Source organism: Podarcis filfolensis (genome assembly GCF_964270895.1).
Source record: "Podarcis filfolensis genome assembly, chromosome: 7".
In the NCBI taxonomy this organism is placed as follows: Eukaryota; Metazoa; Chordata; class Lepidosauria; order Squamata; family Lacertidae; genus Podarcis; species Podarcis filfolensis.
In genome coordinates, this window is record NC_139603.1 from 68,366,904 (window position 1) to 68,384,043 (window position 17,140).

General features: G+C 41.6%; 1 protein-coding gene across 1 annotated transcript in view; it reads right to left on the reverse strand.

The window, feature by feature from the left end:
* RGS22 (regulator of G protein signaling 22) overlaps positions 1–14,248 on the reverse strand; it is a 72,763-nt gene extending 58,515 nt beyond the window's left edge. The window contains exons 1-4 of the mRNA XM_083622705.1: positions 13,583–14,248; positions 11,594–11,622; positions 5,745–5,807; positions 2,574–2,798 (exon numbers count right to left, since the gene is read on the reverse strand). Of these exons, the coding sequence (XP_083478831.1) occupies positions 2,574–2,798; positions 5,745–5,807; positions 11,594–11,622; positions 13,583–13,607 (342 nt within the window). The 5' untranslated portion in view covers positions 13,608–14,248. The remainder of the gene's footprint in view (positions 1–2,573; positions 2,799–5,744; positions 5,808–11,593; positions 11,623–13,582) is intronic.
* Between the last annotated feature and the right edge of the window lie 2,892 nt (positions 14,249–17,140).

Below are 17,140 nucleotides of genomic sequence, written 5' to 3' on the forward strand. Positions count from 1 at the left end.
GTATAATTTGAAAATCACTGGATTTCAGAGGAATCCATACCCCACATTTTGATGGTCTGGGGAGGAGATTAGAATGGGGAGAAGTGGACCTCTGCTCCACCCTGCTAGCCACACACCCCCAATTGGCACAGAGCTGCCTCTCTTTCACCTGCCAAAAGCTCTGAAACAGCAGTCTAATTGAATGCATCTTCTGTTTGACAGCTGTCCAGTCCAAGACGGATTTAAGAATAAAGAGAAATTAAAAAAGGAGAGCAGGAGCTTTAAAGTTGCCCATTGAGTTAGCAACACCAGGACAGCAGACTGAGCAGCAACACAAGTCACAAGTCTCCCCCCTCAGAGTGAGATAGAGAACATTCCTATTTGAATTACAGTAATCATTTCTAAATTTGCATCTCTATATGTAAATCACCACATTCAAATTGGTGGAGTATATTGTCCTCTCTTTTGTGATGTTGCAGTTAATCATGCATGCCTTATTTGAAATGCAGGGTGAGCTGAATACATGTTAGAGCAGGGACATCTTCTGGCTGGTGGACCAGATCCTTATCTTCCCAACTCTGGCAGGCCAAATATGACAGGTGCTTGGGCCCACCTACCTGTCAGTCATCTAATGCAGGCATAGGCAAACTCAGCCCTCCAGATGTTTTGGGACTACAACTCCCATCATCCCTAGCTAACAGGACCAGTGGTCAGGGATGATGGGAGTTGTAGTCCCAAAACATCTGGAGGGCCAAGTTTGCCTATGCCTGATCTAATGTCACCATGATACCAGATGATACTTCACTTTGAAGCCCTGGTTGTCAAGACTTCAAAGCACAGCACAGGGCTGTTCGAAAGCCCTTTTGGAAACAGATCCATGCTGCTTTTTGAATCTCTGAAAGCCAGACTTTTAAATAGCAATGAAGGGATATTTGCAAAAGGGCTTTCAAACAGCCCCACACTGATTCCGAAGCAGTACCCAGCAGGACTGAAGTCTCAATTCATCAGCTGATGAGTGAAGACTTTGAATCTGCTCTCTGCAAGACTTTGAGCAGGATTTCATTCCCACTCTTCAGCTGAGTGTTTATTTATTTTTATTTAATGAAGTATTTCTAATTTGCACTTTCATAAAAGTATAACAATACGGCATATAGCTTACAATATATATAATGAAAGCAGTAAAAGCTTAACTAAAAATATCAACGAAACATCAGTGAATATGGGTTAGTTAAAAATAAAAAAGGCCTGTCTAAACAATAGAGTTTTCAGAAGATATCTAAAATAAGGCAGGGCTGATTCCTGAACCTCTACTGACAGGGAGATCCACAGGGCAGCAGGGTCTGTCACATTAAAGGCTCCATCCATAGTAAAGGCCAACGAAACCTCGGTTGTGTGTGTGGGAACCACCAGAAGTGCCCCATCAGAGCATCGCAGTGATCAAGATGAGCATAAGGAATCAGACAGTGTTTAAGGTACTTTGGTAGGTTGTCTAGGACTTTGTAAGTAAACACAAACACCACAAGCACTTTTACATTTTCATTAATAGTCACCGCATCGGCCTGAAATTGCTTCTTTGTGTCTATTCTAAGTGGCAAGGAATTGTTCCCAAAGGAAAAAGTGAAATCCAAGAAGCCCTGCTACTTGGCAACCTTCATTTGGTTCTATAGGGTTGTGTGGGAAGTATCCTCCCTGGTGCCCCTGAACATCTGCAGAGAAGAGGGGGAAGCCTCACTCTAAACAACGTCCCAGAATAATGAATGCTGATGTTGGCCATGGATCACATAATACTTTTTGCAGAGGCAAAGGATGGCCGTTCTTCTCCTGTTAGAATATGCCTCCTATGGTTTACTGATAATGGTTTCTGGAAAGACTGAAGACCGCTTCTTTATTTTGGCCAATTTTTCTGGATGTAAGAAAATAAATTTGCAATTATTTATGTTCAGCTGAAACAAATTCCAGCCTTTTTGTCTGCAGTGTTCCTGAGAAAAGATGATATGCCAAAGTCAGATTTATCATGCTAAGGGAAAACAAACGTCCAAAGTTATGTTCTAAATTTAATAATACGGCAATACTATGCATGTTTATGTGTTCACTGGGGTCTATTCCTTTGTAAGCGTATTTGGCATTGCACTGGAAGTATTTTGCTGTTGTTGTTATTAAGCAGATTATAAGGGCAGCCATCCTATTGAAGAAATCCTAAGCCCTTATCACGCAGCAAATGTATATGAAAGCTTGAAAGGAGGGGGCGAGATCGTGTCCACCAGTGCCAATTTTAATTTCCATGCATTCCTCCAGTGGTGTGTGCAAAGCTTAATACATAAAACTGTAAACATAATACGGTCAGGAAAAGGCAGGCTCTATGATCATGCCGGGGGCAGCTCTTGGTAATATGGCACCCTGTGCAAGGCCAAAATTTGATGCCCCAGCCCCAGCCCCAGCCCTGCCTTCCTAAAGCCACCAATTGGCTAAACACGGGACCCCACCAACTGGATAAACATTTTGGAATTGCTAATATATAGCACATCATATTGGGTTAATACCTCTTAAATGCATAAGAACAATAATAAAAATAACAGCACCAATCATCAACTTACCATTGTTGAATAAGTTGGGTCAAAATTTAACACTGGTGGGGGAGGGGGAACAGGTTTGAGGTCTGGAATTTCTTGCTTTGCTGGCCTTATGACATCGTAAATGGGATTCCGGGGTTTCTTTTCACGCAACATCTTTTTCAGCTGGTTTTCCAGACGCTGTGGGGCATCGGTAGCAACTTCAAAAACGCCAAAGTCAGGATTGAACTTAATTGGCTCTGCAAAGGTCTACAACAACAAAACGTAAAGACTAAAATATAATAATTATCATAGCACTGATAGGTACAGCTGTGTATTGGTGGATGTTCCTGAAGCTGGAAGTCCAGCTGCTTCCACACCTGGTCGCAAGTTCTCTGGAGTTCAGTGGGACTTACATTTGAGTAGGCTTGTATAGGATCGGACTTTCTTTCTATTCCTTTCAACCCATGTGATGTAATAATTTGCATTCTGGATGGGTTTCTTGCTGAATTTTTGTTGATTGCATTAGGTTTTGCTTTGGAACATTCTGAGATTGTGACACTTCACCAGGGATATGGTACCTGTGGGCCTCCAGATGTTGCTGGACACCCCCAGTTCCCAAAATCCCTGACCCTTCACGATGATGGCTGGGGATGAGGGGAGCTGGAGCCTAGCTACACCTGGAGACCCACAGATTCCACATCCCCCTGCCTTTCACCTTCTAAACTTACTAGGAAGATCTTCCATGCACTGTCAACATAGAAACCTTACTGGTTATGGTCATCTGGTGGCTGCTGGCTCTGCCTCCTCTACCTCCTGGTTCTGCCACCAGTAGGAGGCTGCTTCGAGCCTCCTTCCCCTCCCTTCTTGTTTATGTTATTTTGACATTTCTTAACTTTGGGTCAGCAGGAACCTAATTATACAGTCTTTGCAACGTAAGAATTTAAAGTTTCCTGCAGTTATTTAAAGAGGAGGGAAACACAAACAATAACAATAAAGGATTAACTTCTAATTCCAAATCATTGAACCCTTGCTAGTTTATATGAGCATGCAAATGAAGCACGTAAATTCCATAATCTGGAGCTATTTGAATAGACACTAGATAATTTTAGTTGTACAATATTTACATAGAAAACTAACCAAGGATAACATTAATTAATCACTTGTATCTATTTTTAATTCAGTCCCTAGCTGTAGAGCCCAAGGGCCCATTTTCCAACATGCATTCCAATTAGCTAAATTGAAAACATCTGGTTCCTTTAATGTAGTAAAAAAGATGCCAATAACAATTTTTTAAATATAAATCGTATTGTCATTTTGGATGCTTCACCACCAATCATTTACACGATATATACAGGAATGGAATGAAACAACCAATTGCCTTCGCCAGTATGATTAGCACCAAACTACTAAGTTAATCAAAGGCACATTCTCAAATTCAGCAACTGACTTCACTCTTCTGAACTGGGCCTCACACATGCAAAAGGGTTCAGTGGTATTGGAGGAGACGACTCATGTTTTGCATCCCAAAGCATTGCACAAGCACGGCTGAACATATGAGTAGAACAGTGCTGATCACTTGGTTGACAGTTGGGGGAACTAAATCCATCTCTGCCCCCTGGTGCATGGCTTACTGTGACTACATGAATATGCTGGCTCCCAAAGAGGAGCTCACATTCACTTTCCTCCTGCCCGGGCTTTTTAGGTCAGTGTGGGATGCCAGCTAAGCCAAGGTTTGGCTCACTGTATCATCTACACATGGGATCATGTTTAAGGTCTCCCTTTCTTAATTATGACCAGTAAACATAGGAGGAACCTTGGGTACAGATTGTGGTTAAGGAAGAGAGACCTCAACCATAATCCCAGGTTTAGACAACACACTAAGACAAACCTTGGCTTAGCTGACATGCCCCAATGAACCAAAAACCAAGGGAGGAGCAAAAGGGCTGTGATCTCCTCCCCAGTTAAGCCACCTGGCTAAACAAACCCTGTCTTAGCATTATGCTCAAGCCATGCTTATGAATAAACTTACTAAAAAGATCTATATGTATACCTGAAGGAGCGTCTCCACCCCCATCGTTCAGCCCGGACACTGAGATCCAGAGCCGAGGGCCTTCTGACAGTTCCCTCATTGCGAGAAGTGAGGTTACAGGGAACCAGGCAGAGGGCCTTCTTGGTAGTGGCGCCCGCCCTGTGGAACGCCCTTCCTTCAGATGTGAAATAAATGAGCAGCTATCTTATCTTTAAAAGACATCTGAAGGCAGCCCTGTTTAGGGGAGTTTTTAATATTTAATGCTGTATTGTTTTTAACACTTGATTGGAAGCCGCCCAGAGTGGCTGGGGAAACTCAGCCAGATGGGCGGGGTATAAATAATACATTATTATTATTATTATTATTATTATTATTATTATTATTTACATTCTGATGTAATTTCTATGCAAGAAGTGCCATTCTTCTGCCCCTTAGAAGTAGGCCATCCAACGACCACCATACCACTGAAATCCCCCATTATACAAAAACCACAATGTAATGGTTAATTTTGTCAGATGAACACTCCTAGCATCTATGTAGGCTAGCAACAATTCTTTCTCCTTAAGCACATGCTTCCTGGGGTAGATGACATTCAGCCCAATGCTATTCTTTAATTTAACCTCTTGCCTACATAGTAATGCTTACACCTGGGCCCTGTTTCTAGGCAACGGCTGCATAAGCACAACAAAGATAAAAGGCCAAATTGTAATGGTGTTTTAACAGGGGCGTCACATTCTTCCCGAGTAACTCGTGTGATGAGCTGCAGGAGAGTCAAACTGGAAATATAAAAATGTTCACATTAACCACATTAATGTTGACAAGAGAAAACTCTCCTGAGAAAATCAAATTATGATGAGGTCAGGGTTTCTCAACAGCCACTTTCCATTTTGTTGCTTTGACATGCATTGTAGCATTGTTCTCTCGACCTCGAAACCCACTGGGGTTTCCCGCATGAGATAATTCTTACAAAGTCAACATTCTCTCTGCGATATTTTCATGGGCAACCAACTATGTGTGCTCACACTTCGGAAATGCAGTTTAGAATCTGCTGTGACCTGGAGGCAAGCGGGAGGGCCTATTCCACTTCAAGAATACAGACGTCACCCCATTACCCTATATTATCTCATAAACCACTTAATATTCACAGTAAGTGTTTAAGGAAAAGTTTATATCAACATACTTACGGGGAGATTCAAGAATTCATTAAAGAAGTCTACAAGCATATCATCGGTTGCTAAATAATCCTCCTACAAGAGCCAAAAAGAACAAAACTATGTGATGTGATGAAGAAAGAGCAGTTTACATCTAACAGGAGTAGGGATGTTGGAGAATTAAAAGGTAGCAGAAATTGCTGCAGCGTGCATGTTCTTCTGTGGTCAGGAATGGAAATCAGTTAAATATGATTTGCATTTGTTCACATTGTTGTTTGAAATCTGCAAACTACATGCGGTTAATTATTTTTATAAAACTGCTTTTACATTTCCTTTACACTGAATAATAACAATAACAATAATTTATTTTTGTACCCTGCCCATCTCACTGGGTTGCCCCAGTCCTACTCGGCATCTTTCAACAAAATATAAAAGAGCACAACAAAACATCAAATATTAAAAGCTTCCGGAAACAGGGCTGCTTTCAGATGTCTACGAAACAAATGTAAGTTATATAATTTACTTTCAGCAGTTGGCAGCAAAACTAGAAGAAGAAGAAGAAGAAGAGTTTGGATTTGATATCCCGCCTTTCACTCCCCTTCAGGAGTCTCAAAGCGGCTAACATTCTCCTTTCCCTTCCTCCCCCACAACAAACACTCTGTGAGGTGAGTGGGGCTGAGAGACTTCAAAGAAGTGTGACTGGCCCAAGATCACCCAGCAGCTGCATGTGGAGGAGCGGAGACGCGAACCCCGTTCACCAGATTACGAGACTACCGCTCTTAACCACTACACCACACTGGCTCTAATAACGTAAAATTTGGTTCAACAGAAACAGTGCCAACTGTGATGAACGTAGGTTGGAGTGGAAATTGCTGCCTTCTTAGAGGGGTTGGCAGTTTCCATACTGTCAGTTTGCTGTTTGTGAATTGGTTTCAACTCTCTTTACAGGTACATAGGAGGCTGTCACACCAGGTGAGACTTTTTGTCCATTCAGTATTGTCAGACTAAACCATACTAGATTAGAAGGATAAATTATCTGGCCTAATATAAGGCCAGCAGCTGCTTACTGGACATTTACTATGGAATATTTACTACTACCTTGTTCGCTCACATTTTATGAAAGATTCTCCTCTCATGGTTTCTTTTTTATTATTTAATTATTTAATGATTTTCAATTCTATACATTTCAATAATTTTATAGTCATTTTAACATTTCAAAACTTGACCTCCTTCCCCCTCTTTCTGTGGTTCCTTAAATTTATTTTTAATATTTTCTGCATATCCAAATTTGCTCATTTATTCATCTACTTTAACTATATATTCATAAAACTGCAGGTTATTACAATAATCCTGCCAATGTTCTTAACTTTCTTTTTGTAAATATTCAATAAACCATTTCCATTCCTTTATAAAAAGTTTGTTATCTTGAGTTCTTATTTTCCCGGTAATTTTTGCCATTTCTGCATATTCCATAAGCTTTTGCATCCATTCTTCTTTCGCTGTGACTTCTCCTTTCCATTTGTGGCCTCTCCTCTCATGGTTTCCATCTTCTGTTTCCATTTTTAACTCAACGCAGTAGCTGTGCAATTCCCTCACACGGCTGTTGCATAGATTGCTCTTGCCATTTTCATTCTCTGTGGTCTGCCTCTCCTCTCTAAGAATCAGCTCCATCACTTTAGCTCTTCGCTCTTCAAAGAGAATTGCCCTGATACCTTCCTCCTCTGCCCCTCTGAAGTAGGGGGCAATTGTGATGGGAGTGAGGGAGACAGGTGTATTTAAATACCCTTTCCCCACACACAATGGTCTCAATGAAAATGAAAATCATTTTCAATGAAAATCATGCCTCCCTCAAACATTTGGGGTTGAGGAAATGGGGGGGGGAGGCCTACCCACTTGGTGACTATTAGAAGTGCTACAGAACAGTTCCTATTTCAGCTAATAGAAGAAAAGCCAGAAATGGCTTGATCATTAGGTTAGGGTTGCTTGGGAGGGGGGCAGCAGCAGCCCCAATCCCTTTTGAGCCCCTCAGCTGTTCCTCTCTCTTAGCACCATCTTGTCCTCTGCCTCAGGCAGCAAAATGCCTTGGACTGGCTAGCCCAAATGATTGAGTGCTGCTAAACTGTCCACATCTGGAAATACTCGGGGTCTCTCGCACAGGTCTGTCCTTGCTACCTGATCCTTATAACAAAAGGAATCAGGGCTCTCCAGGGGCCTTCTACATTCAAAGCATGTGTTCTACCACCCAACCAACAGTCTTTCTCCCAATGACTAGAATTAAGGCATGTTTCTCCGGACAATCCGTTCAGAGAAATGACCCACCTCCACCCGAAAATAACTACCTTTAAAATATCAGAAGGCAACTATATTCATCTTCCTATTTCAATTTCTCATACCTACCTAAAAACATCTGGACCACAATGGTGCCAGATGCTGGGATTTAGAGGTTTGCACAGGGAGTTCCCAAACTAGAAATCTTAAGATTGAGGATAGGGCCTACCCTGGTCAGAGGCAGATTTAGGGGAGTGCCACTGGTTCGGTCACACTGGGTGTCAAGCCTTGGGGGCACCGCAACTATAATTTAGTATGTAGAACAAGAAGCGGGGGGCGTGACCAAATTTTGGCGTCACACAGGCACTGCTGAAATTTGAGTGCCCAAAGTCTGCCACTGCCCTGGTGAGCTACTGTGAGCTGCATATGTGTAGCTCTCTCAACACTCTCTTTCAATTTCAGAAGGGAACAGGAGCTTCTGTGAAGCATAAGCCTGCGATTGGCAGGAATTAAAAGCCTGGCTCAGCCAGGTCTAGTCTTGAGATCAAGCCTGGTAGAAGACAGAGCAGCACATTCTGTTTGATGCTTTTCAGCATGGAGTTTCCCGCTCAGGCCACTGACTTCAGAATGTCAAGAACTGGATTTAGGTACAATTGCCACGGCTCCATCCTGGCCTTGACATCCCCATTGCAAACAGTTTCTCACGTGATTAGATAATGATGCTCTCAAGCCGTAACAATCTCTGTGTAAACCTCTGAGATTAATGGGGTTCACACAGCAGCCCACTGACACAGGCAATGATCTGAGTCTTAAATGTTTAGTTGTGTTTTGCATGAAAAATTATTAGAAACAGGCCACAGTCAATAAACTGACATATTTCACGTTTATTCAGTCATCATATGCAGATAGTTTTCCAATCACCCCATTGCAGATGACTGGATTTGAAAAATTAACAAGAATTGCAGATTTTTCTGTCCCCAGGGAACTGTATAAAACAAATCACTTCTTAATAGAGGAATTAGAAACCCTTTAGAAATATGCAGACATGTGCTTTTATTTGACCATAACCATGTTATTTGGGGGACTAAAATAGGGGTAAGAAATATATACAAATTGTATCAATTAAGATATTTTACTACATTATTTACGCACTTAGCATATTAATGGAATTATCTTTTTAATATAAACAAAACTTCCTCATAGATTGTTAATTGTTATTCCCCTTTTAAAAATCCACCTTTATTCCCCTTGCAACAATGGCAGCATCGGGGGGGGGGGGATAGAGAGAAGGGGAGAGAAGGAATAAAGTAGATTTTGGAGGGAGCCAGTCCCAATTCACATCTTACAGTTTAAGGCTTAATCTTCTCCGATGAAAACAGCTGTAGATATCACGTTAATGTGTTTCACAAGTTACTCTGAATTCCATAAGAATTAGATTTGAGCAATTATGTTTTGAATTGAAGCCTTGAAATTTCTAATTTAAGATTCTGTTTATCTTTGGATTTAGTTGTTGTCCCTCGGTGCTGGTAGAAACACAAATCTTTTTTTTCTGACTAAAGAACAATCCTGGGAAACCTTGATCCATCTTGTAGGAGTATGTTTGCTTTTAACAATTGTGTGACAGAAATTCAACAGGAGGGAGTTATTGCTAACACTTTATGTTACACTGATGGGAAACGTCCCTGGGAAGTCTTGTGCAACAAATCCATTTCCCTAAAAGACTGGAGTCTTACAATAAGAAAAGCGATGAGGAAATACACTTGGAATTGTGAGTAGCACTTGCTTTGACACAAGGTCATCTAATCTTTCTGCAAATCAGAATGAATGCTTAATAAACAGGTCATTTGGAAGTGACTGCATTTTGGGATACTGTTACCTCCCTTCTCTTCCCTATTGCCTAAAAACCCTTCCAAGGGTCTTTGTGTCCTCATCTCAGGCAGATTTAATAACAGAGTGCTTTGCGCCCTTTGATAATACAGCACTTAGTACATTCTAGATCAGTCCTTGCTGTGCCTACAGGGAACCATCCAAACTTTCTAGAACTGAGGCAAAATGTACCAAGTATTTTATCAACATTGGGGGTGAACCAACCACTTGTTCCCAAATAATTATGCTATTTTTTGCCTGAACCCTGAGTTTGAGCTAGCAGCCAAGACAAATAAAAGCACTAGAAATGGACTGTGTCTTCTGCTAGCTTCAGGGATGTAAGATAGCAGAGACTTCCATTCTGACCTGTATTCATCTTAATCAGTACTGTTTCCCCTCCGCTGCAGTTGGGTTTGTGCCAAACGCTATCATACTCATCTCACTCTCTGCTATTTAACATAAATTATATGTGTTACATAACTATTCATGTAACGTATTCATTTCCATGTAAAGGAAACATCAAAACAACATAAAAATGACTTAATGGTTAATTATGCATCATTTGCAGACTTCAGAAAAACCACAACAACCATGTGAGTGAATACTGATCGTATTCACTTGACTGATTTCCACTCCTTACCATAGACGAGCTTCTTAACCGTAGATATTTCCATGTCCTTTTCCAGTTTCATTGGAATTCTCCGACATCCCTAGCTAACTGGGGAAAGGGCTCAAAGAACAGGGAAGTCAATTTTCATGGGGCCTTGCTTGCCTTGTGATGCCATCTATGCCTTGCAAAGATAAAGGGGCAAGAAAAACCTTACTATATTTAAGCCTGTACAAAAAGTGGGTGGGTAAAAGAAAAATTGGATAGTGTTGACATGGCCAAGCTCTTAAAGCCACAATGTAATAACAGTATCAGAGCTACATGTTTCAGGGAAATGATGGATGATATTAACATGCAGCAGTCCAGTGGCAGTTACAACATAAACCTTTGTTATCTTACCTTATTTCAGGGCCCACCCTATTCCTGTGATTGTAATCTGTTTTATCTTTTTTTAATTTTGAACTTTAAACTGCTGTAACCTGCCCTGGGACCTGCTGGTGAAGGGCAGGTAAAATTAAAAATTAAAAAAAAATGTGTGCCTAAGGTTGCAATCCTATACATGTTTACTGGAAATAAGTCCCACTGAAATTCTGAACAGACAAGCATATGAATGCACTGCAGGTATGTGTCTAGTAATTAAATGCATATCTGGCAAACCTTTAATTAATTAATTAGTCCATAATGCAATTTATCCTATTGTCCTAGTTTTGAAATTTGTCCTAATTTTGAAATTAATATCCCCTCTGCTTTGTAATTTGAATTTTTTGTAGGGTCTAATCCTATACAAATTTACTAAGGAGTAAGTTCTATTGGACACAATGTGACTTACTTCCAGGAAAATATGCATAGGAAAACGTGCACCATTATAAAGAAAATGATAATAATTTTGAAATAATATGTTTAAAAAATCTTTTCCAATTTCCACCCCTATCTTGTGATATAAAAAGTTAATTTTCTTGATTGAGAAGATGACAACTAATAGGGAGTGGAGTGTGAGGCATTGCTGCTCCTCTGTTTCATTCTTGTTTCACTTAAGAAATTGCATGACATATAGCAATTATATTTATATCATATTTATATTTATAATAACTACCCAATTCATCTATAAATTGAGGGCAGGAGAGGAAAAAAGTTTACTTACAAACTCATCGTCCCTTATGCTGGGGGGCACTGAAACACAGCACAGAAAGAGAAAGGGAATAAAAGTTATTCAGCCAAAGCATTTTTCATTTGTTTTTAATCTTACCAGAGATCAGTGATCACTAACTATGCAAATGTAGTTGTAAATATTGAGAACAATGTACATTTTAGAACCAAACCCATTTGCATATCCAAAAAAGCAGCTATTTCACAATAAAATAAATATATTCCAGATAATATTGTTTGCAAGATAGACTGATAATCCTTTTTGTAAAGGACAGTAAGGAGGAGATGGAGATATAGATCATTTGGGGGGGCTTATCCCATATTGGGGACCTCACTGGGCCCTTTTCAGGATGTTTGGGTGTGTAAGTGTCATCAGCTCATTTCTTGTATATGTAAGAGCAGCTTGTTTTGCAAATATTTACATATCATCTGCTTATTAGCTCTATATACCACCCACAAAAAAAAGTTTCACCTGCTGATTCCTGCATATGAAGCTGCTGCTAAAAGCAAAGGAACTGTTTTGGAATGAGTTTGTTTTCTAGCCAGTGGCCAATTCTAACGAATTATTCTAAAAATTGATGTACAAGAGTGAAAACATGTAGTGGGCCTAAGCAATAAAAAAACCCCAGGGTTTTAAAACAATAGTTTCCTGAAATATACTTTAGGGAAATGACAACTGAATCGGCCAATTTATGAGTCTGCAGTATCCACCTATAAGATGCACAGACACTTGAGAATTTGAGTCGTTGCTTTAAAATTAAAAGCAGAAGACTTTAAAGAACATTTCCCGATGCATGTTGAATGATCCTCATTTCAAGCGCCATAGATTATGAACTCACTAAATCCTTGTCTAGGACTTAGTGCATTCAAAATCTAATGGGTTCAACTCCTGGATGAATCCTGCTAACAGAAGCAATCCTGAATGGCTGATACAATGGATACAGAACTGGACTCTAATCCAGGAACTATTAAAACAGACACCTGTCACAGGTGCAGCTCACCTATGGGCCACAACTTCCAACATCCCTGAGCATTGGTCATGATGACGGAGATGATGAAACTGGGTGCAACAACACCTGCAGGGCCTTAGTTACCCCTGCTAACTGGGCTTTTCCCTGCACAGCCTCAGTATCTGACCCTGTGCAATAAGTCACTATCTGTACAACTCAGTTTACCCTGTAGATTAGAAAATGAAGGCTACATAATTTAGGAGTTTGTCAAGAGAGAACATGCTAGCACTTGTAAATAAATATATGACTGTGCAGCTTTATAAAAAGATAGGCCTATGTTACCAAATTAGTGTACAACAATCCCAGAATTTGGGACATATAAAATCTACTGATTTCAGTTACCTTAAGCGCACCGCTCTATGTTAAAGAGTGAACAGGGTATTTCCCCTATGGAATAGTGTACAGTGGTACCTCGGGTTACATACGCTTCAGGTTACAGACGCTTCAGGTTACAGACTCCGCTAACCCAGAAATAGTGCTTCAGGTTAAGAACTTTGCTTCAGCATGAGAACAGAAATCATGCTCAGGCGACGCAGCGGCAGCAGGAGGCCCTATTAGCTAAAGTGGTGCTTCAGGTTAAGAACAGTTTCAGGTTAAGAACGGACCTACGGAACGAATTAAGTACTTAACCTGAGGTACCACTGTATTGGAATAGTATGTGGAACAGTAATTGGACAATACATACAACCAAGTCATTTGGCGTTTGTATGAGCTTTTGGAACATGGGAGCAGATTGCTCTTTCCACCTGGGCTGCATGTTCACACCTGACGCATTCCAATCTAAAAAGCGCTTCTGAGCATCACTTGTGAACATGCCCTTTAGGGTTGTGGGGCTTGGCTGGCTGACAATGTATTTTCCTTTCAGCGTTCACCATCCCTCTCCCTCCCACTGGAACATGAACTGTGACGGGATGAAAGCGGAGCACATCCGATCCTCTTCATTGCCTGCTATGCTCTCCGGCCGCAGTACATACCCGTGGTGAGCTTCTTCTCCCGCATGGTGAGGATGGGCGCACTGCCTCTGTATAGCTCGTGATCCCGCCTAAGCGCCTGAGCTAAAGCCTCATGGTCCTCAGGGGAGCCCGGGGAAATAACTTCTGCCGGGCCCGGGGCAAAGAGACTGCAGCGGGCCTAAGCCTGGGCACGCACGAATTGCTCGGCGTTTACAACTTGTCCTAGTTATTGCGCGCTATCACAGCCCAGCTGGGTTGCTATGGAGCTGCTGCAGACCGTGCACAGGGGAAACAAGGCTCCTTGACTCCATGAACAAACATTTGTCTTCTTGGGGGCGAAGGCTTTCTCTCGGCTTGGCTAGCCAGCCGGATAAAGCGAGGCGCGCGGAAGCAACGAGCACACAAGTGGTTTAACCTGGGGGAGAAAACCTCCCCGTCGGTGGACAGGCGACCGGTTCCTTCCAATACGCCTCGCCTTCACTTTCAGCCTCGAGGGGGCGCAGGACCGCACGGCCGGGTCTGCAAACGACAGCGCCCTCTCCAGTCCTAGCAGCTAGCAGCTTGAGGGCCTCTCCCTCTCTCACCGCCGCCCCCCCCCAAAAGCCCGCTGCGTTTAGACGGCTGCAAAGATTTGCGTTGGTGATAGGACCCTTCAGGTGTTGCCCACGCTGCTTGCAGCTCCCATCACCTGCAAGAGGAGGGGGTTGGTTCGCCGATATTGTGATGCATTTAGCAACGCGTAAATGCTGCCTTGGTGACGATTGTGCTGTGTAGAATTCTTATCTGCCCTTCCTGGCAAGCCTCCCCCCCTCTCCTTTAAGCAAACAACTCTTTGGCATGACCTCCTCGGCTTCAAAATAACGTCGACCAGTCTGGCAGGGGCACGTACATTCCATTTCCATGGAGGAGTTGCTCTTGGAACAGGCTTTTCTTAACTATCCTGGTGCAGATGCCATCGGGTTTAGGGCTCAACAGGGGCAAAAGTTTTTTTTCCATAACTTGAAGAGGCACAGCATAATTTGAATGCAAAAAGGGTATGGCCTTTAGTTGCCCTGGATTTGACTGATTCAGAATAAATACCTCCAACAATTCAGCCTAGTACAGCTGAGATTCAAAATATATCTGCAAAAGAAACGGTGCTGGTGACATTTGTAATCAGAGTTAATTTCTCTACATGTCATCAACTTTGAGAGTTAATTTGAAGGATTTCCAGGCTCCCCCCCCCCTTTAGAGATATGTGAAAATACAGATGGTTTAAAAGCTGATAGTTTAATCCTGCAGAAACTTACTTTGGGCTATGGAAAAGTGAGAGGTGAATAGTAAGTCGTATCAAAGGGTTCCACTGTCTCACTAAAATATTAATTCTGAATCCCTGCTCCTGATTATGCCCTTATTCCTATCTCTGCTCATGGGTTGGCTGTCTGCCATTTATTTTCTTAATTCATGCAGTCTCCTTTGAGCCAAGAATAGTAGATTTGCTTCAAGTTAATTTTCATAGTGGCCATAATAGCCATAATTTATATTTATTTCTCCATATAAAATAGAAATTGAATGTCCAAGATCCCCGTGGATTTGTGCATGTTAACACTTTGGTAGTAAAAAATAAAATCAGATGTTATTTTATTGTTAGCAGAGGCTGACAGTGCAATCCTTTCATGTTTATTCAGAAGTAGCCCAACTCCATTCAAGGGGGCTTGCTCTCTCAGAGGAAAAAAATAAGCCCTTCATCCAGTCTGGCATCCTTCTTGCCCACCCTTCTTCCATACCTGTGGGGGATTATGATGAAATTAATCAACATAAATGAACAGTACTGAGCCTCTAAATGCCTCAAATCCCAGCTTCAGATTCAAACAACCAGACAACTACAGTGGTACCTTGGGTTACATATGCTTCAGGTTACAGACTCCGCTAACCCAGAAATATTACCTTGGGTTAAGAACTTTGCTTCAGGATGAGAACAGAAGTCGCGCTCCGGCGGCGCGGCAGCAGCAGGAGCCCCATTAGCTAAAGTGGTGCTTCAGGTTAAGAACAGTTTCAGGTTAAGAACGGACCTCCGGAATGAATTAAGTACTTAACCCGAGGTACCACTGTAGAGTCAACCCAAATAAAACTATCACTGCAATCAAGATACAGCTCAGGTTAAGAAGCCCATTCACTTCCTATACTAGCTCTGTTGAATAGTGCTTTACAAACGTAATGATTCCAACAAAGTCAAATCTTTTGACACCACAATGAAACTGATATCAAAACCTGACTTTACTGATGACCAAAGTGTATTATTATTTCATAATTCTAAGAGACCAACAAAACGCCCACTAAATGAGAGGATATATTCCACAGAGTTCTGGAGGCCCATGGTTAGGCTATTCTAATCATCCTATCACCACAAGGAAGCAACAAGCCTGGGATTTGTCAGCAACCTAATGACACCCCAACTTATTGGAATACTTGTGTTTCCAGAGCTATGCTGAATATTCTTTTTTCCAGCAAATGTCCTCCTATGTGCACTAAGCCAGCTGAGCTGCTAGGGAGACCAAGAAAGAAGTCATAACTTAGTCCTGATGAGCCAGCTTCTTCTTGCCTTCCAGGTCTTTAACATGATCTCACTGAAACAAACAAAGACTTCTCAGAGCCATAAGTTATAACTGATAGCCAAAGGAAACACATTTTAAATATTAAATACTCATTGGCTATAGTTGGCAGGCAAGGCTGAAGCATGAACCTACGATGCTAAGTTTACAGATGCACTGAATAGCCTAAAAGCATTAGTTCAGGTTCGCCCCCCCCCCCCAGCTTTTGCGAAGTATTTTTCGAAGATGAATCTTTGATGTCCCCTAGCGGTGAGATTGAGTATATTTCAATGAACAATGCACAGAAGAGCCTCAGATATCAAACACCAAGGGAATAGAAAGATGTTTGGTACTCGGAACCTACTCACTCCAAACCCTCCTACACGCCTCTTAGCACAGGCTCCCCTGAAGATCCAAATTCAACAAAGAAAGAATGCCCTCCATTTCTCACAAGATCATCTGGCAGCAACTTAAAGTACTCAGAAGGGGGGAGAGTAGGCGTTTTAGTGTCTGGTTTATATCACTTGGGTTTGTATGGCATGGATACTGCTGTAATTAATTTCATTCTAGTAATGGAAAAGCACAGGCAATTTGGAACCATACTTCCATGCTGTGACAGAACTTTTTTGGGGAAAAGATTTCTTCTGGCTTGTTCTCTCTGCCCCTTTCTTATGAAATCTCGTCTTAACTTTATCATTATCTGCTTCAACATACTTCATGTTGAAACAGTTAACGTTGCCATCTTCTTTCAATGTATTTTAGAAACACTGTGCCCTTATTTATGCCCATTACAAATTGCCATCTATGCTGCTGATCCATAATTTCTTTAGGTAAACATTATTGCGCTCTCTCTCTCTTACACACACCAACACACACACCAAGGCATTTCCACATGCAACAACTGGTTTGTGGACAAATTGCCACCGACTATGTGACTGCAGAAGAGGAAACACACACGTCAAGGGCTTTGAAGAAACACAAACTCAGGACGAAAGGGAGAAATGAGCTA